Source organism: Sphaerodactylus townsendi, linkage group LG05 (genome assembly GCF_021028975.2).
Source record: "Sphaerodactylus townsendi isolate TG3544 linkage group LG05, MPM_Stown_v2.3, whole genome shotgun sequence".
Classification (NCBI taxonomy): Eukaryota; Metazoa; Chordata; class Lepidosauria; order Squamata; family Sphaerodactylidae; genus Sphaerodactylus; species Sphaerodactylus townsendi.
The window spans coordinates 109,049,542-109,069,980 of record NC_059429.1 but is presented as its reverse complement, the minus strand read 5'-3'; the positions used below and the strand labels follow the sequence as shown (position 1 = coordinate 109,069,980).

General features: G+C 42.4%; 1 protein-coding gene across 1 annotated transcript in view; it reads right to left on the bottom strand.

The window, feature by feature from the left end:
• Positions 1-247: 247 nt before the first annotated feature.
• Positions 248-20,439, bottom strand: part of TOP1 (DNA topoisomerase I) — a 91,965-nt gene continuing 71,773 nt past the window's right edge. The window contains exons 10-21 of the mRNA XM_048496442.1: positions 19,228-19,349; positions 18,195-18,317; positions 16,108-16,295; positions 15,191-15,335; positions 14,725-14,868; positions 13,248-13,433; positions 12,234-12,302; positions 11,743-11,857; positions 9,322-9,449; positions 5,428-5,522; positions 3,733-3,882; positions 248-1,682 (exon numbers count right to left, since the gene is read on the bottom strand). Coding sequence (XP_048352399.1) covers positions 1,580-1,682; positions 3,733-3,882; positions 5,428-5,522; positions 9,322-9,449; positions 11,743-11,857; positions 12,234-12,302; positions 13,248-13,433; positions 14,725-14,868; positions 15,191-15,335; positions 16,108-16,295; positions 18,195-18,317; positions 19,228-19,349 — 1,568 coding nt within the window. The 3' untranslated portion in view covers positions 248-1,579. The remainder of the gene's footprint in view (positions 1,683-3,732; positions 3,883-5,427; positions 5,523-9,321; positions 9,450-11,742; positions 11,858-12,233; positions 12,303-13,247; positions 13,434-14,724; positions 14,869-15,190; positions 15,336-16,107; positions 16,296-18,194; positions 18,318-19,227; positions 19,350-20,439) is intronic.

Here is a 20,439-nt window from a genome sequence, read left to right as displayed (position 1 = left end):
AGTTTTGGATCAGATGTGATGTCCTAGTCAATTTGAGATGCTTCCCTTGGCTCAAAGGACCTGAAGTTTGGGTGCAGATTCCTTCAGGCAAGTAAGTCACAGGGCTTTCTGGATTCCCCCATAACTCCTCAGATGGCTTAACTTGGGAACCAACCACCTAAACACTCTTCAGATGTCTCAGCTGATGCATTTGGGCTTGAGTGAGCAGACTGGCTCTCTGGATACAAGAACACACAGATGCTGGCGCTGTGTTTAGTTGTAGGAATTTATTTTAAATAACCTACAATTGATTAAAAGGGAATTCATGATAAAAATAGAAGATACTTGTTGAGGAAAGACTGCGGGAGACTTGTCTGTGCACCACACTAAGCTAACAAGGTCTCTAAAACTAATGGATTATAGCAAAAAAGGGTTCACATTAAAATTCTGCTTTAATTTTTTTTTAAATTTTGTACACAATTACAAAAGAAAAAAAATAAAAGCCCTAAAATCTTGATTCTTTTTCCAGGGTTTTTTGTTTGTTTGTTTGTTTTTTTGGACCAAAGCTCACTTCCCTCAAAAATTTTATTGACCTGTGAAAGTTCTTTTGTACACAATAAAATCTTTCAAGTAAAAGAAGGTGGGGCAGAGTTTTTTTTTAAAAAGGGGGGGAAGAAAAGCATCTTGTAAAAAAAAAGGGAGGTAAACCACAAGTGTGGACATTTCCGCTATATATATTATGTACTCAGAACAAAGTATGATGGGAAAACATTTTGTCACCAATTCATCAGTTCTCATAATCCATTAAAAACCCTCCCCAGCCCTTTCCTTCCTACCCTCTGTAAAATCTACATGATCTTTAAGATCAAGAAGATGAAAAAAAGTTTAAATATTTTAAAATAATTAAAAGTAGTAAAAATTCACATTAACAAAAAGAAGAAAAAGAAAAACAACACTCAAGTCAGGAAGGGCCTTCCCATCATGCTTTGCTTTGAAGAGATGTTGCATTTTAATCATACGTTGTATCAATACCATGATGGTGGCAAGTAAAAGTGAAAACCCAATGAGGGTGTTTCCATGGCCGCCAGAGCCGGTGCGCGAGGGCTTCGGTTGTGTTAAATTAATGAAGGGGGAGGGGTGTGGGAAATTAAGGAGTCCATTTTCTATTAAAATATAGAAGTTATTGCAAAACCCTAACTGTAAAAACGCACCAATATCTCATTGGATTCTGTATACAGTAGCTAAATGATTTCCAAGCTCTTCAGTGTAATGGGGAACTTGCCTGCTGGAAGATTAACAAATCCCCGTCTTCTTGTCCTCCCTCCAGAGATAAAACACAAACCATACAGCTAGAATTTGGGTCTCTGAAACAGTTTTTAAATAAGTTGTCCATAGGACAACTGGCTCAGCTCCTCTATAATATTTCCAGGCGTATCTTTTCTCAAAGATGTTAGGTACTTGGTCAGACACTCACTTTTCCCTCCCAATGCCCCTCCCCCCCAAATATAAAGGACAAGTAAGGCTCACAGTTTATCACTCTCCCTAAAACCAGGCTACTCCCCCCCCCCCTTTCCATTAAAATCCAGCCGTTAAAATCAGGTTAAAACTCATAGTCGTCATCTGCCATGTCAATTGCCCAGGCAAATTTCTCCCGTTGGGTTTTGTTATATATCTTCTCTATAGGTACTCCCCATTTTTTGCACCTGATGAGAGAGAGAGAGAGAGAGAGAGAGAGAGAAGAAAAACATCAGTAATAATGCATGTGTGCCCAGAAATCCCATTTTGCAATATATAAGTCAATTACTTTAAACACTTACTGCATTCTTTTATACTTATGTGGTTATCTTCTGCATTGTGTAACATATGCCTAATAATTGAAGCTTTTGATTTCTGCAGTCCTAGTTCTATTACACTGCTTATTAGATATCTCATCCTAACGACTGCATTGACTGGTATCATATAATCTGCCTTGAGTCTCAGTAGCAATGATTCCTGTAAGCCGTGTGGGTGCGTGACCGTGCAGTCACCGTATTGGTGCTGCGCAGGTAAAAATGTTGCTGCTCAATCTCGGATGGGTACGGGGGAAACTCTCCCAGATGGCTTAGTTACGCTAAGTGGTTGGGAAGTTCCATTGAATGGTGGGGAAAGATTAGATGGACTATCGCTCAATGGGAAAGATGACCTATAACAGGGAAAAAGTGATATTCCCGCTGGACTCAGGAGTAAGTCATGTCTACTGCTACAGCTTGTCTTCTCACACTTGTCTCCTCCGGCATGCTGTTGTAATAATTAAAGTTTTGAAAGTGGATCCATAACACTGGGCAGTGTATGCATGCATACGCCCAAATTCAATCAAGTAACTGAGCCAGGTGTCTGTTGGTTGTCTAAGCATGTAACAAGCATTTTGATTTCAAAAGCCTAATCGCAGCAGGCAACCTATCATCAAATTCTGAACTGTCACAAGCCATGATAGCCACAGTGGAACGGAATCCCATCCTATACTGCTCTTCTGCACAGTTCTATCAGCTTATCAAGATGTGAGGCCTTAACCAATCATTTAGAAACACAACCTGCACATACTGGCAGCCACATTCAGAGCAGCTGCAAATCTGAACTGTATTGGCAATTTTTTTATTGTTGTTGTTTTAAAGGGAGGAGCAGTAGCTGTATGGAGAAGCAGAAAAATGCCAAATGTGGTAACTTTTAGAGCCAACCAAAATATCACAAAATGGGGCTCAAGCTTTTGTGTTCTCCAAAACTCTTGTTCAGGATAGATGTCCAGTACAAAAATAAAAGGGGGGGGGGAAGCGCATGTGTCCGTTGAGGGGTAGGTGTTAAGGGCATGACAAAGTCCTGGAGTTAGATCCAAAGGCTCCAACTCTGAACAGGATGCAAGGTTCCTCTGCTGGACCATTTTAGATTTGCAGCTTCTAAAATGGAACACAGGATATGTGGCAGATTCAGCTGGATCACATGGTCTTGGGTGCAAATAGGCTCCAGGATGCCCAGAAGGCTACCGACACAGAGAAGCAGAGAACGAATGGCTACACTTCCCTTCCAAATATGAAGTCCAGCCCTAACATTATTCAAGATATACAGACCCAATGTAAGACATAGAGCAGAAGGGAAAAAAACAGTCCTTGGCCAATTACGCAGGAGGCCACTGGCAACTGAACCCTGTTGCGGCAAACTTCCTTGTACTGATGCAAAAGGAAGTTTCCATGCATGGGGAGCAGAAGTGGAAAGCCAAAGTAGGAGCGCAGTAACTTCCTTGTATGTTTGTATAAGAAGGTTTGCAGACTGCCTACTGTTCTTGTTCCTGGCCTTCCCTGTGGAAAGTGAGAGCACTTCAGGCGCACACCTGATGCTGCAGCAGGGTAGAGGAGATAAGCTCCTCCGTAATCGTTCTTTGTATTAAATTCAGAAGAATTAAATTCAGGTTTGCACTAGAAATCAAAGCTCTCCGCAAGACTTCACCCATCTACTTACACCTGGTCTTACTCTGAAGGCTTTTTTTCTTCACTTGCCAAAAAACCTTCACAGTGTCTGAAAAACCCTTCAATGGTTTCAAACCTGAACACAGCTGGTGTAAAATGGGTGAACAGGAGAGCCCTTATACTGGTCACTTGATTCGGCCACAAAAAAACAAACCTAATCTATGAAGCTTCAACTAGCCAAGGGCAGATAGATAGTGCCAACCCTATTCTCTCACTGTGCATTATGCAGATTGTGGTGCATCTGACAGGAGCTTACCAGGCAACAGAAATTCTAGGATCCAGATAATTTAGCTTGGAGGTTCCCAAGGCAATTTGCTTGTTTTCCTCTCGATCTGTAGCCTGAACCTCCAACTTCATCAACTGCTCCTCAATTCTCTGTACAGCTTTCTTTTTACTTTCAACGGACCTGCAAAAGGGAAGGAGAACAACATACAAGGACTGTAAGCAACTTCTCAGAACCTTATTTTGCTATGAGAACTCAAAGGCCATTCAGATTTAATACAGAACACGAACCGCATAGGAAGTGCCACCCATTAACTTCAGTGCTGAAGGGATAAGGGGATATGGGGTTGAACATTATGCAGAAACTTCCGCTTGTGCTAGAACTCTTGATCAAGTGGAAATGTACAACATAAGATTGTGCTAATGGCCTTCATCAAGTCAAACTTATTGTATCCCATTCGTGTTTCTGCTTCTGCAACATCTTGTGCGATCAATTTTGTTAAGTTCATTTATATTTCCACTTGCACTCTGCTGGAGCTAAGACATAATTTGCTTATGCTGAAAGCAATTGAGTGTTTATCTTTGTTCTTGTGACAACACTGTCGATATGTTATCAGTAGACAAGAGTGGGTTCATACAGATTTGACCATGGTGGCCTAGAAAGACCGTGGGTGAGTAGGAAACTGGAGCAATATCAAATGGGTCATGAGGCTTTCACAGGTACTTACAGAGCCCTTCAGGGACAGGGCGGTATAGAAGCTTAAAGTATAAAATAAATAAATAAATAAATAAATCTCACAAAACCAGGCAGGAGACGTGGGAATTGATGGTTTGTTCACCAAATGTGCATTGTGAAGTTCCACAGGACTGCCCCAAATGCACATACTTAAAGCTGCTTTATGCTGTCTGATAAGCGAGCTATTTAGCTCAGGCCTGTCTGCTATGACTGTGCTCTGTCAGTTAACTGTGCCTGGCCTCCAGCATGTGCAAGCTTAGAAACAGTGTCTCAGGTGCTGCTATCAGACACACTTTCCAAAGACCAAATGGGAGGCAGCACGGCCCAGGCTAAAGCAATGAAAAAGACACCACTCCTGAGTTGGCACTACCGTATCCCTCTCATTGGTCATTCAAGAAATTCTCCAACTTTCTCAGCATCAACTCAAATGCTTCTCAAGATTCTGCACCAGTTAGGCTGGGGCTCTGGGTACTGGTTCCAGGGGCACATTCATGTGGCCAATGGACTCGCATACATCCAAGTTTTCATTTAAGGGAAATGTTCTAATAAGGCTGAAAACATACAGGGACCCAGGGTCAAAGAGAGAAGAATAATTCAGAAAGTGTGCAAGTCACTACAGTTTTCAAAGGCTGAATACTGTTTTGTGTATTTGAGGCCCGTGATGCCAAAATAAACACAGAATGCCCAGTCAGCCCCTGTATTAGGAAAGCCACATGGTTAAATGAGGCATCTGAAACATGCACATTAATGACAACTCTAATATATCATTCCCAGGTAAACCTTGTGAACCCTTTCCCCACACTATGCTCATTAAAGGATACTTGTAATCACGACAGCCCAGTCCTGGGTTTGATTTGAAGCAGCACAAGGAAAATGAATTAATCACAGACCTACAGAAGAGTGTTCCGAGGGGACCAACATTCAAGGGACGGCTCCTTTTTAAAAAGGCTGCAGCCTGCTAAACGGCTTCCAGGTTGCAGCAGCCAGACTTACTTCTTAGACTTCTCGTCCCTCCGGATCTTGGCATCAGCTTTTGCGCTTTTCAGTTCTCTCTTGGCGTCAGCCAACTGGTCCTTCTTGGCATCAATCTAGGCAAGCAGAAAACAAAAGGAAAAAAATCGAATAAAGTAGACCTGGGAAGGAGTAAAGTTGGCAAAGGTGCAAACAGTTGATCAAGAACACCTGACTGATACGAGCGTCTTAGTGAGCGTCCAAAAGGAAACCTTGCAATGCATTTCCAAAAGTCCTTTGTTCTAACCTTATTAATAAGTTTCATACACGAACCAGCCAGGATTCATATTTCTAGACAAGCATGCAAAAGTCAAATTGGTAGAAGTGAATTGCAGGATTCTAGACACTTACTTTAGAAAGGGTTTATCCAGTACACAGCCAGCGTATAGTAAGTCTGTGAGTGTGCTATTACTGACTTAAGAACCTGGAAATTTATTTAGGAGCCAAAAGTTTTAACAATGGTATCTTTTGTTGTACCAGATGTATTGGAAAGATACCAACGATTTATGATGCAATGAATCAGTTCTGCACAACTCAAAAGCCCCCGATATAGCCTATGCAGATGGTTCAACAGAAGATATCATCTGAAGTAAATTAGAGCTAATGGGGTTTCTTTTCCCCTATCCACTAGTTGCTTCAATAACTATTTAGGAATAAAGACACAGAGATTATCTTTTGTATAGAGCCACCAGACTGGAACAAGGAATTTCAAAACAATGGGCAGAAACCTGGGAAAGACATAGGCCATACTTTAAACACATTAATGAAAAATTAAAAAAAACAACTTTGAACTCAGTAAGATTCAAATGTACAATTAAACAAAGCAAAGTCAGTAACCATACAAATAAAGATTTATGGACATATGATATAGCATGATTTGGCAATATAGCCAAATAACTGGAACAGTGTCAAGATTCTGATGGGGTGTATTAGGTCACCTCAGAAAATTTCCTATGCTCATTCAGCATTGTGTTTATGCTAATGGAACGAAGTGTGAGGGTTGCAGTTTATGGCTTGTTAAGCAGTGCTTTGAAGTGGAGGACAGGGGAGTAGAGCTCCATTTACCTCAGTTGTCACTGACAGAGTCTCCAGCCTCTCTGAAAATAATTCTACAAATGAGTGGTGGGGAAGGGCAAGAGAAGGCAGCCAAGCCAATATCACAGTGTCAGAGCTGTAGGTCCTAACAACTGTAACAGCCAGGTTAGGTATTATGAAAGCCAAAACACCACCCCAGTGATTAATAAAAACGACCACCTAATCAAGAAGGTTATTTCAGACTTCAGGCTAGAAACCAACCTAACCACATTGACCTCATGGATTATGTCAGAAATAACCTGAAAAGGAAACGGGTGAGTTAGAGGAATGAAATATAAACAAATGCTGAATTGCACTGAGACTGACAATTTGAAACAGGTAGGGGTACAGGACTAACAGCCTCATTCTCTCTCAGACAAGGTCTCGGCATCATCCTCCAGTTATGTGGTAAGAAAGGCTTCCTTGGAACCTTTTTGAGGCCACAAGTTACAGAGAAAGCCAGAGAATAATAAAAATGGCAGGAAACATTTTTTAAAACTTAGATCATGGTAAAACTGTTCTTGGATTTCACCCACTCCTGAGGTGAAATATTTCATTTCAAAAAATCCTGAGTACAACAAGCTAGTATGCCAGGGAGAGAAGAGCCACTCTCCATGACATTTAGAGTTTGTTTAAACCTGGACTGAGTTGGATATTTAGTTTTCAGGACTTTTATCCTGACTACTAGCCTTGAGTTGTTTAAGGCAGCTCATAATACAGAACGGGAAAAAAAGGCAGCGATTAACAATAAGTGACATAAACACAACTCATGCAAATTAACAAAAGTGGCAAGAGGATCAGATGAAAAGCAGCTGTATATGATCTGGCACACCGATAGGGATGACTTTGAAATCCTGCTGGTCTTGATTTTGTGATTGAATGTGAGTCCCGTTTCTCCCCCGGCCAGTCAGATAGTTTTCTGGACTGAACGTGATCCTATGTAACATCTGATAGGGATTCTCACCTTTCCTCTAACTCCCTTTTTCTTGAGGACTATGGGAAATTGTTTTGTTCTATAATTCCACATAAAAGGGCATCAATGTGTTGGAAAGATTCCCTGGTTCCAGAATGGTAGTTCTTTTTAAGGTCCCTAACTGAACATTCGCAGGACACAAATCTCTGGAAAAACGTACCAAAGGATTTAGCAAGATGGTTTACTACAGCATCTATTACCAGGAAGCCCATTGACTTTTCTTCTGGAGGTCTGCTCGGAAAGTTTTAAAATGTTAGTGGAAGACTGTTGGACAAAGTCGCCAGGAGCAGAAATGGATTCAACCCTCACTGGAATGGAGTTACAGGAATCTACAGGCCAAGCACCTAGTGCATGATGTTTAGCAGAGCGCATGCTGGGCATAGAGAAGTGGAAGGGAGTTTTTCAGATTAAGATGGTCTACAGGAATGGTGTTTCCGGTAGATGTTCCCTTGCCTCCAAACGTAGGGGCAAACGGAGTACAGCTTCTGAGCAGGATCTTAAAAGCCAGCCACACTGACACAAAACCCAAGAGAAAACATTCAATCATCTGATTTCTCCCATCAACAGTTTCAAGTGGTGAAGTCCCAAAACTGCAATCTGCAAGCCCGGGCTGAAGTTATTTGGTCAAGTGGCATTCACATAACCGCAAACCTTTCCAGAGCAATTAGAAACAGAGAAAAACAGAGATGGAAGTGACCTCAAGGGTCAACATGTCCAAGCTCTTGCCCTCCCCCAGTGAGTCCTGTACTATGCCCAAAGGAAGGCAGAAAGCTTCCAGAACTCTTGGCCAACGTGGTCTAGAGGATAAATTCTTCTTGACCCTAATGGGTGGTAGGCATTACCCTGGATGTGGAAGGGCCACGTGAGCTGAGCATTGCCTCATCCCTTCCTGCCTGCAATCTTATAATGCTTCATAAAAACTACAGAAGAGCCCACCCATCTTTGCTGTTATCAGTTCAGCCAGTTGTAGTCTTTAAACCATTCAACTCCTCTGCCAAGGGAATCGACACAACGTCTTGAGAGAAAGCTGGGATAGAAAGCTATAACATAGCATCAGAGGACATTCTTCTCCCAAACTTCTTTGAGACTTCTTCAGGTTTAGCTCTGCCATATGTATGATGCAATAAAAATAGAGAAAGTGCACTCAACACGGCTAGTAGCAATAGCTGTGTAAGTTGAAAAATATTTATAAAGTGAAAAACCTTTAAAAAAATATTCAGAGCAAGATCCAAAAATTCTTTGGTGTCATAATCTATTTACAAACATGTACAAAAGCTCAAAAGTGCACCAACAGCACTGTGTGATAATCATATTTTTTTCAAGCAGTCAGTTCCAAAAAACTCAGTACACTGAAAATCTCTGAGAACAGATCAATGAAAATTCCTCATTAAGAATTGTATTTGCTTTACAGGTAAGAGAACCCACTAAACCTATCCGGTGTCCGCATAAGATTCGATCTCGTGCAAGATGTCAAGACCAAGGGGTATGTCTCATTATTGTCCAAAATCCGTCAGCACTAGCAAGGAAACAGCATTGTGAGTTTCTCTGACAGACGGTTCGCACCAGCGGTTATTTGGGTTGAGTCTTCTCATTTGTGGAACAACTCTCTTACAAGTGCTGACAGATTTTGGACAATAACGAGAATTTGAAACTTCCTTCAGAAATAACCAAAACCAGACAGGATTCTCATTCCGGAATTCCCAGAAACAAGTTTCGCTAGTGGATCAAACATCCTTGAGAAAAGAACCTGATAGAGGCTGACGAAGGAACAGAGATAACCAAAGTGGGCTAGTCTTTGGCTTACAAGTGAAGGTGAAAGAGCCAGTTACCTTAGTCTGTAAATTCATCATGGATTTTTCAAAAGTCTTTGGAGGTGCCCTCTGGTGGTTGCAGAGAATAGCAACAGCTCTATTGGCACGGTTATAAGACAGGATTTTTGCTGGGATGTTCTCATCCGCTGGAAGAATTGAAAGCAAACATGTGAAAATGGAATTTCTATATGACAAGGTCAAACTCTCATGGATTCTTCTCCCTGCCCCCCTACACATAGTGTTTTGAGAGAGAGAGAGAGAGAGAGGGAGAGGGAGAGGGAGAGGGAGGGAGAGAGAGAGGGAGGGAGAGAGGGAGAGAGAGAACGAACGAACGAACGAACGAACGAACGAGAACTAAGCTGGTTTGACATAGTGGTCAATACAAAACGTTACAGATCTGGACTCCCAATATGAAATCTTGTTTCCTCCATAAACTTGGTAGGCTGTTTTTGACAAAACATTATTTCCCCAGCCTCCCGTCTTTACATCTGCAGGATCAGGATAACACCACTACCAACCTTAAACACTCATTCACACATTCATGCACACATACACATTTTACAGCTTCCTTTTTGGGAAAAAAAGATGATGGTGGCATAATAGAGACTTATAAAATTATGAATAGGGTAGAAAAAGCAGATAGAGAGAACTTTATCATCCTCTTGCACTCAAGAGGCACTCAACATATAGGAAATGGGATTCAGGATGCATAGAAGGAAATATTTTACTCAACAAGTAATCAAATTGCCTGTTGATGTAGAGATGGCCACAAGCATAGCTTTAAACGGGAGATTAGATTGATTCATGATATTCTCATTGATGGCTGTTAGCCATGGTGACTTAAGTGAACATCTGAATATGAGTTTCCCAGATCTTAGCCACTAGATCACATTGGCTCTCAAAGTTAATGGGAGTTTGGATCCTGGCTTTTTTAGTAACAGAATAAGTTTCTATGGGAGGTATGGATCCAGCTGTTTAGTGCTTTAAAGAGGATTCCTAGCCTCCTAAATTGGTTCTGGACACTTACAGAAGTCCACCTAACTGTATTTGTATATTCTACAACCTTGTAAAAACTTAACAGCGAGAAAGCCTCTCCAGGGATATCTGGAGTTTTGGTCACATTTCTGGTGATTTGTGACCTTTGGTGTAGTTCTTAACACACTTATTAAAACTCAATTGCCATTTATGTTACTCTTCTTCCAGGGAGCTCAAGACAGCGAACATAGATCTCTTCCCATCACAACTTTGAGGGGCAAATTAGGTTGAGAGACAATGAATGGCCTAGCACGGTCCGTGATCAAGTGGGGATTTGGACCCAGGCTATAGGTGTCAAACTCACAGCCCTCCAGATGTTATGGACTACAGTTCTCATCATCCCCTGCCAGCCTGACAGGGGATGATGGGAACTGCAGTCCATAACATCTAGAGGGCCGCGAGTTTGACACCTATGGTCTATGCTATCATTCTCACTACTACCCATGTTTCCCCAAAAATAAGACAGGGTCTTATATTAATTTTTGTTCCAAAAGATGCGTTAGGACTTATTTTCAGGGGATGTCTTATTTTTTCCCCATGATTTTGCACCCCTCACGTGACCAGATCAGCTGCGCTGGGAAATCTGTAACTAGGGCTTATTTTTGGAGTAGGGCTTATATTTCAAGCATACTCCAAAAATCTCGAAAAATCATGCCAGGGCTTATTTTCGGGGCGGGTCTTATTTTTGGGGAAACAGGGTATGCCATGCTGATACATTTTGTTTCAACATGGTATAAGAGGGATAAGACTAACTGCAGTTCTTTTGAAAATAAGCTGTGGTTTTGTTCCTGTTTTCCTCAAGCTGATGTAGCTGCACACTACATTACTCACCCCTAGTTCCAGATCATCTATGAAGAAATTAAATAGTAACAGCCTCAACCCTGATCTTTGTGGGACCCCACTGCTTGCTTCCCTCCACTGTGAGCTTTGTCCATATATTTCTGTCCTTCGTCCCTATCATTTAACCAATTTTTAATCCATAACTGCTTGGGTGAGGGACCCTGACAAATGCCATTTGAAAATACCAACAAAAGGATATACTTCTTCACACAGACAGTGATTAAAATATGGAATCTGCTGCCACAGGCACAGGACAGCTTTAAAAGCAGACTCATGGAGAATAGGTCTACCAGTGGCTACTAGCCATGGTGACTGAAGGGAACCGTCACTTTCAGAGGCAGTCAACCTCTGGATCCCAGTACGGGGAGGCAATACTGGGAAAGACTTCAATCTCTATGCCCTGTGGTTGACCCTCCAGAAGAACTGGATGGCTTTGGTCTGAGACTGGATGCGAGACTAGATGAACCACTGGTTTGATTCAGCAGGGCTCGTCTTATGTTCTTAAGCTCACCATCAAAAGCAGTGAACACAAAGGATAAGATGCTCTGGATTCAAGGTACTTACGGGCAGTGAGCTCCTTTAGCTGCTGCTGTAGCGTAATGGAGGCGTTATATGTTCGGAATACCTTGGCTGTTAGCCCTTCCATAAGGTCTTGTAGATGCTTATTTAAGATACTAGTCTAAAAGGTGGGTAACGAAGCAGATAGGGGGTTATTCACTCAGTCCAGCACTAGTTATCAGAACTGTTTGATCTACACATTTGAACAATTTGAGGTGAAAACGTACCCACATTTATCAAATTTGATTTTTTAGAATATGAGTGTGAATCTACGTCTACCCACCCTAAGAATTCTAAAAGATAACACACCAATTAGAGACAAACAGGGGTTATTAAATAGATACCAGCTTACTACCCAACTAATAGTGCAATCCTAGGAAGAGTCACCCCCTTCTAAATCCCACTGCAGTCAATGGTCCTACAAAGGCATAACTCTGATCTGGACTGCAGTATAAGTAGAAGAAAAACTGGAGCTTCCAAATGCAATGAGAACTTACGTTGAGCCTGTCAAAGAGGTCATCTTCAGGCTGCTTGTTCTCCATGAACAACTGAAGGTTCTTAAAAACCTATAAAATAAGAGCCAGGAAAAGACAAACTCCATTACAACATGAATCTGGGTGGCATGGTGGTCTGGCAATTGTTCAGAAGTGCTCCTTGCTAATTCCCATGTACCCATCTGAACACCTAGCTGAAGAGTCACTGAACTCTATTAGCCTACAGGGTGTATGTTTGCGGATTCTGCTAATTAGGAATAGGAACTAGCCACGATTCATCTCCAAGGAAAACAAACAAACAAACAAACAAACATAAAAATATATATATCCTTCAGTTTCATAACATACTGGCAAACTATGCATTTAGAACATCTGCCATACAATGGAAATTCAAAGCATTTGGTAACATTTTGCTTAAGAAAAAACCCAAAAAGTGGGTGATGGAGTGGAGAGAGCTGACAGGTTTATAAAATTATGAATGCATGGAGAGAGAATTTTTTTCAGACTTATCACTTTAGAATTTGGGGTCAACTAATTCAGGACCCTCCCAAAAACCTCCTCACACAATGCTAGATTAATTTTCTGCCATAAGATGCAACAATGGATGCTGAAACTGATAGCTTTTTTGCTTTTTTTTAAAGGGACAACACATTTCTAGAAGGCATCAACTGCTGGGCATATTATCCAGCGTAGCTAAAGGGAACCTTCATGTTCTGTATCAGTATATCTTGAAAGATAATGCAGGAGAGCTGTTGCCTCTGGGATGTCCACAAACAGGGAATGAAAGCATCTGGCTGGCCCTGCTGGAAATTTGAGGCCGAGCAATGAAATTCTGCTATGAACCAGCAGGGGTCTTTTCATGTGGAAATGAGAACTTTACACACCCCAGATAAAGGCCCACAGAACTAACAGAAGGGAAAGGAAGCTCACAGCCTAAGGAACATGAATCCCTAAGGTTTTGTACATCTAGATATCAGCCCTTTCTTAAACAATACAGCACAGGAAAAAAAACCTTACCCTTTTTTCAACAGGGACCTTGTTGTAGTATCGGATAGAGTCTTTTCCAAGGAAGTCAAACTCTACCACATATTCCTGGCCATCCATTTCCGTATGCAAATTAATATGCTCCACACGGAGGGAGCAGCAGCCCACTGTGTCGGCCGTCTCCCCTTCCTCTTTCTCATTACCAGCTCTCAGAGCGAGCTACAGATATAAAACAGAGAGAGAGAGAGAGGTTGTTTGACTGGGGAGATGGCCTGAATAGCAATCAAAACAAAAGGAAGCATTTTTTTAACTGAACAAGTTATCCACTGGAGGGCTTCAGAGGTTAAGTCAACATATTTGAATCTCAAAAATAAGATTCAAGACATCCACAAATTTAACTGAATTCAAAATCTTTATTGTCTTGGTCTGGATTAATGAAGGCTCCCACTGTATATTTCCTTTTATTCACTAAGATCTCTATCAGACCATGTGTTGATGACACCATTTCATATTCAATTTGTGGCTATGGCCAAACAACCATTCTCCACGGTCACACACACACCCCCAAGTGAGGAAACAGCTTTGAGTTTCGATCAGAGTAGTTGCAGGAAGGCCTCAAGGATTCTCGCCTGTTCGTACAGGGCTCTAAAAGACTAAACTGTGAATCTGAACTTCAAACTTTTAGGCTTGAAACTGAGTACAGCTTTGGTTCATGTTGGCTGTTTTTTTACTGCTTATGTTCTTATTTGTTTTATTGCATGTTGGATCTCCTATTTACTGCTACTGGTGCCTCAGTTCAACAATATATTGTCATTTAATCACGGAAAAGTGGGTTATAAATCCCTTAATAATTAAACTGCAAAATTCATACACCAAACTCAGCAACCAGCCACATTCAGCAAGGTGAAAGCAATCTCTCTAGAGTAGGAAGGGCTGACAAGTGGCCCATCTGTAAATGGACATGGCCCACCCACCCTAGCGGAGGGAGGGGAAGGGGAGGGAGAGGTGGCATGCAAGGGAGAGGAGGGATGGGGCCCGACATTTGGACATGGCCCACCCACCTTAGCAGAGGGAGGGGGAGGAAGGGGTGGCATGCAAGGGAGGGGATGGAGTGAGGGGTGGCATGCAAGGGAGGGGAGGGGGCCTAGCATCTGGACATGGCCCACCCACCCTAGCAGAGGGGGGGAGGGAGGGGTGGCATGCAAGGGAGGGGATGGAGTGAGGGGTAGCATGCAAGGGGAGGGAGGGGGCAGACAAGTGGCCCATCTGGGATGACCTACAGCTAAGGACTGTTTTTCAGAGCAAGCTACCCAGCCCCACTTTATGGGGAAGCATCCATATTGAGAATTCAGTTCCAGTGATACTGCCAACTCTTCTGGATGCTCTTGGTACATTTGACTTTTAGAATCTTATTTTGTTTCTAGCCAGGATTTCAGGAGTCCAACCTAAGGGCCAGAAGCCACACCTCTATTTTAAAAAGGCAGAAGCTGAGCATGTGACTCATCCTCACCTTGTCAATGAAATACAGGGCGACAGCCCTCTGCCGCACTCTCATCTCTTTGGACTTCCAGTCTTCCCGATATTGATTTCGAATCCTATCTACACATTTCTTCAGTCTCCGAGCCGTCTCATATTTCTGCCAGTCTTTCTCACCCTGCAGAGACAATCACACACACAAAATCATGATGGCTTGCTCTGGTGTTTGAAAACTGTCGTCTGGTGATGATGCACCACCTGGAGTGCATTAAGACATCCCGGTGGCCATTTTACAGATATTTACTACATTCTTCCAGTGGCTGCTGCTTATTTCAGCAGTGCACATGAGAAAAAGAAAAGGATTCAGGACTGTACCAAGCAAGGGACAGAATCACAAAGGAAAGAGAGTACTTAATGGATCCTCCATTAAGAACCAATTCCTCCCCACAAGTGTATCTGACATAAGGGAGTGCTCTGCACAGTTTCAGACAAATCATCACCTTGATTCTAGAGCTGGGGTTCAACATGATGTACTTAATAGATCCTTGGATGTTTTCTGTCCATGACACCAGCCAGGTCACTTTGTTATCATGCCGGACTTCCTTCCATTTATGTCCAGGGGGAGGAGGCGGAACTTTGGAATCCCTGCACAGGGCATATAACAAAAATCGTCACATGGTTGGAAAAACTGAAAAGTTTTGCTTTGATTCGTCAACAGAAATTTGAAAACAGGTTTATTTTATTTATTATTTGTTTGTTCCATTTATACCCCCCCCTCCCTACACCAGGGCAGCTTCCACAATGGGGTTAAAAGCCCTGTTAAAATAGACAAGCCTAAAAACATAAACATTAAAAACCACCATAAAAGTTGAGTCCACATTGTCCTTATCAACAAATAATGCAGTAGATTTTTTTTTAATTTGGGGATAATTTTCTCACCAAGCCCTCAATGCAGATGTTAGGCATCATGATTTATGAAACCGCCACAGCCAATGATATTAAGTTCCCAGTCTTCCAAAGTTTTTTTTTATTTGCCGGGGGAGGGGTGGGGTTTCAACTTGCTTGTACAATATACTGATTACTTTATTCCTTATCTAGCACTGTATACAACAATAGTTATTCAGTAAACACACTAAACTGATGCAAGCACTGGTTGATCTCCAACATTAGACTTCTGCAAAGGGTACAGTATGCTCATTGCAAAGCAATGTTATCATATAATGACTTTTGTGAACACTGACACTATGGGCACATTTGGTGGAATTGGCACAAGCCCTGCATTTCCCATTGAAGATACACCGAGGACAGAGGTCCTGAGCAGAAAACATCAGACTGTCAATAACAAACAGATTATCTGGGGCAGGGGCTTGAACCAGAAATATTTGTTAGCTGGCACTGTAAACACTGCTGTGCTCACTTGCTACAATTGATGATGATGTCTTCGGGCATTATCCGTCTTTTCAGCATGCCCATTTTGGGATGATTGCCACGACCTCTGAAGAGACCTGGAGGCTCAATCTTAAAATTGGCAACTCGTTCCTTGTGATAATCCATGACACAATAACCATATTCTTTTAATAACTGGTCATTCTCCTCTTTAATTTTCTAGGGAGGGAGACAAAGGGAGACATAATTACAACACCCCAAAACCACTGCATAAATTATTCAGCACCAACAGCGCCATGATTTCATTAAGCTGCAATCAAGTTGTGCTCCGAGACCTCAACGGTGAGGAGCACTCTTCATAAGTCATGTACAAATTCAGGGCGAGGCATGAGGCTGTTCTCCAAAGAGGGAGATCTTACTAACTACGATTTGCAGGAAAGGATCGCAAGCATCCACAGCTCGATCAGTTGTTCCTGCAGTGGATGTAATGTGTGTACTCAGATTCATACATTAAAATACATACACATTCGGAGGATGAAAGACTGGAAATCGACACTACGTGCACGAACTTCATTCCCTCTGCCCAATGAACTCTAGATTTTTTTATTAGTAAGAATTCAAAAGAAGGGAGACTCAGGTATTTTCATTCATTTATTTACAAAACTTATATCCCGCCTTTCTGCCCTTATAATGGCTACCAAAGTGGCTAACACTCTACACGTACATGATAAAATTACATTTATAAAACCAAACATATAAAACCATGAATCATTCAAATAACTTTGAAAAAGTTTTTCAGACAGAGTTAAAATACAAATAAAACATACAAAAATAGGTTAGTAAGGCATGATCACTGAAGGAATGCCCCCCCCCCCAAATAAAACACAAACAGTCTTATCTGATGGTAGGAGATGGCAATAGAAGGGGACAGATGAATATTCATGGGGAGAGAGTTCAAGAACAGCCATCTTCCAGGTTGCCAACCACCTAATCTCAGAAGGCAGGTGCACCTGCAACAGGGCCTCTGAAGGTGACCATCATGGTCAGGCAATCCTTCAGGTATGCTGGTCCCAAACAATATAGGGGTGTGAAGGTCAAGACTAAGAACATTGATAGGTGAGTGGGCTAAGAAATGGCAAATGCAGTTCAATGTAGCAAAATGTAAAGTGATGCACATAGGGGCAAAAAATCCAAACTTCACATACACGCTACAGGGGTCAGTGCTATCAGCCACAGACCAGGAAAGGGATTTAGGCGTCTTAGTTGATAGTTCCATGGGAATGTCAACTCAATGCATGGCAGCTGTAAAAAAGGCAAACTCTATGCTGGGGATCATTAGAAAAGGAATTGATAATAAAACTGCAAAGATTGTCATGCCCTTATATAAAGCAGTGGTGCGACCGCACTTGGAGTACTGTGTCCAGTTCTGGTCGCCGCATGTCAAAAAGGATATTGAAGAGATAGAAAAAGTGCGGAGAAGGGCAACAAGGATGATTGAGGGACTGGAGCACCTTCCCTATGAGGAGAGGCTGCAGCATTTGGGACTCTTTAGTTTGGAGAGGAGGCGGCTGAGGGGGGATATGATTGAAGTCTACAAAATTATGCATGGGGTAGAAAATGTTGACAGAGAGAAATTTTTCTCTCTTTCTCACAATACTAGAACCAGGGGGCATACATTGAAAATGCTGGGGGGAAGAATTAGGATTAATAAAAGGAAACACTTCTTCACACAACGTGTGATTGGTGTTTGGAATATGCTGCCACAGGAGGTGGTGAAGGCCACTAACCTGGATAGCTTTCAAAGGGGCTTGGACAGATTTATGAAGTTGATTTATGACTACCAATCTTGATCCTCCTTGATCTGAGATTGCAAATGCCTTAACAGACCAGGTGATCAGGAGCAACAGCCGCAGAAGGCCATTGCGTTCACATCCTACATGTGAGCTCCCAATGGCACCTAGTGGGCCACTGCGAGTAGCAGAGAGCTGGACTAGATGGACTTTGGTCTGATCCAGGTGGCTTGTTCTTATGTTCTTAACAGGGGGCGCAACAAGTAAAACCTGTGTTTTCAGCCCCCCAAATAACTTTATGGGGAGAAAAGTTCCTAAGTGAAGATACCTGTTTCTCTTCCTTGGTCATCTGTTTCCTGGCTTCTGTCTGAGCTTTGAAATACTGACTCATGTGGGTGAAGTCACACTTGCTGAGGCTAGTAATGGTACTCTTTTCTTCTGAGGTCATTTCCTGAAAAGAGGGGAAAAACAGGTTGAAAACGTTCCTGAGAGGAGGGAGCTGCATTTGACCCTCGTTCTCAAAATTCAGTTTGGATGTTGCTATTATAAAGAAGAACTGTGAAGTCTCCACTGTGCTAATTTAAATTCAGATTTAACTTCACTTGTCCTCTAAAGGCCTGGGTTAATTTCCAGAATTTCAGGAAGCTTGTTAAGATTCTCAAACGTCTGCTTAATAGACACATCCCTGGGAGGGGCAAACGTCTTATTCAGAACAGGAATGGGATTAACCAGCCTGCTTCTACAAATGCACCTCCCCACTAAAAATAGCTTCAAACATGGACACATTTTCTACTTACCACATCAAGTGGGGAGACTGAATACAACGCCAGCACCCAGACTTGACGCTTTCACCTCTATCCTCTTCAAATCACATCATTTATAGCAGGGGTGTCCAACTCTGGTGCTTCAGATGTTCATGGAATACAATTCCCATCAGCCCCTGAAGGCAATGGCCAATTGGTCATGCCAGCAGGGGCTGATGGGAATTGTAGTCCATGAACATCTGAAGTCCCAGAGTTGGACACCCCTGGTTTATAGCATTTACGCCCCTTCCATCCTTAGGTCACTTTCTCTTCTTCCTTGACAATTTCAAGCTTGTGCCATTTGTGTTTGATGGCTCAAAAGAAGGCATGGCTGCGGGGAAACCTGACAGGCAAGCAGAAGCAAGACCCTGCTCCAATAAGGCTAACAGCACTATGAAAATGCATCACCTCAAGGATTCAATGAGTTAGCAAGCAAGGAACCAGGCATCTGCTACTCTCCTAGACAAAACGGTTACTCACCACAGGTGACCAAGAAGCTGGAACACTGGGTACCAGCTTTAATCCTAAAGTAAACCTTCTGCTTCCACAATGCCATACCTTTCGCCAGTCTTTAAAGAAATTTTTCCTGAAGATGTCCTTTGTAGTGTATTCATGATCGAGCATTTTTGCAAAGAACGTGGCAACTTCTTCTGCTTTGGGACTCAGCTTCATGACTTTACCTACAACAAGAAGTGCAACGGATGAACAGGGGAGGATAAAGCGACAGCATCCTACAGACAATCAACCCCTGCTACTCTTACCTGGGAGTGAGAGGATCCAGGAACATCCCTACCCAGCGTTGGCCCTCTGGGAATATACAATGCACAGCTAGAATAATGACCCTACAAACAAATCATTGCATATCCTGCATTTCAAGGCAAGGCATGACTCAAAAGAGCAGCTCACATTGTCCCAAACATTCTACTACAGACAGGGCAAATCAAAATGTCTGATCTAATGTAACACATGACATTAGCTAAATAGGCAGTATAAAAACACTCCAGTTCTAAACATACTGAGGAGGAAGTGAAACGAAGTATTCTGGGTTTTGTTGTTGTTTTTAAAAGGGAATACATTTTTTTTCCTTAAGAGGATGCTGGAATACAACAGTGTACTAAAATTAGATGTCTTGGCAAATTGTGAATGGTCAGGTCAGAGATAATCCACATGAAATGGGCAAGGACCGTTGCTATTTGGCAGCAAAAAGGCTTCCTCCCTGTACTCCATCCATTTCAGCTTTGGAACTTTCACTGTGCGCATTCGTCGATAGGGTGGCCTGTTAGAATTATATCTTCATCAGCCCCTACCAGCATGGCCAATTGGCCATGTTGACAGAGGCTGATGGGAATTGTAGTTCCTGAACATCTGGAGAGCCGCAGGTTCCCTACCCCTGATCTAGTATCTTTTCCTCTGTAGATAGACACGACAATGCATCTGTGAGGCCTTATGTAAGATACATCTCCAAGGCCTTCTGTGTCCTTCTGGAGACAGTCAATAACAAAACTGCTCCAGAGACTGGAGACATTAGGAATGAGTTCACAAATCACAAAACTGGCTAGACATGATGCCTTCGGGATGTGGCCCCACTGCGTGTAAAAGCAGTAAGAACAGGAGAGCAGCACAGACTGGCCAACAGCTCTCGCTCCTGAAAAATTAGATGTGAACATTCCCACCAACGTACTATACTTCCTTTTAACCCACCGCTGCTCTGGCCTTGGCCATCATACTACAAGCACCAAAAGCACTCACATTGGGCCAGTTTGTGACATG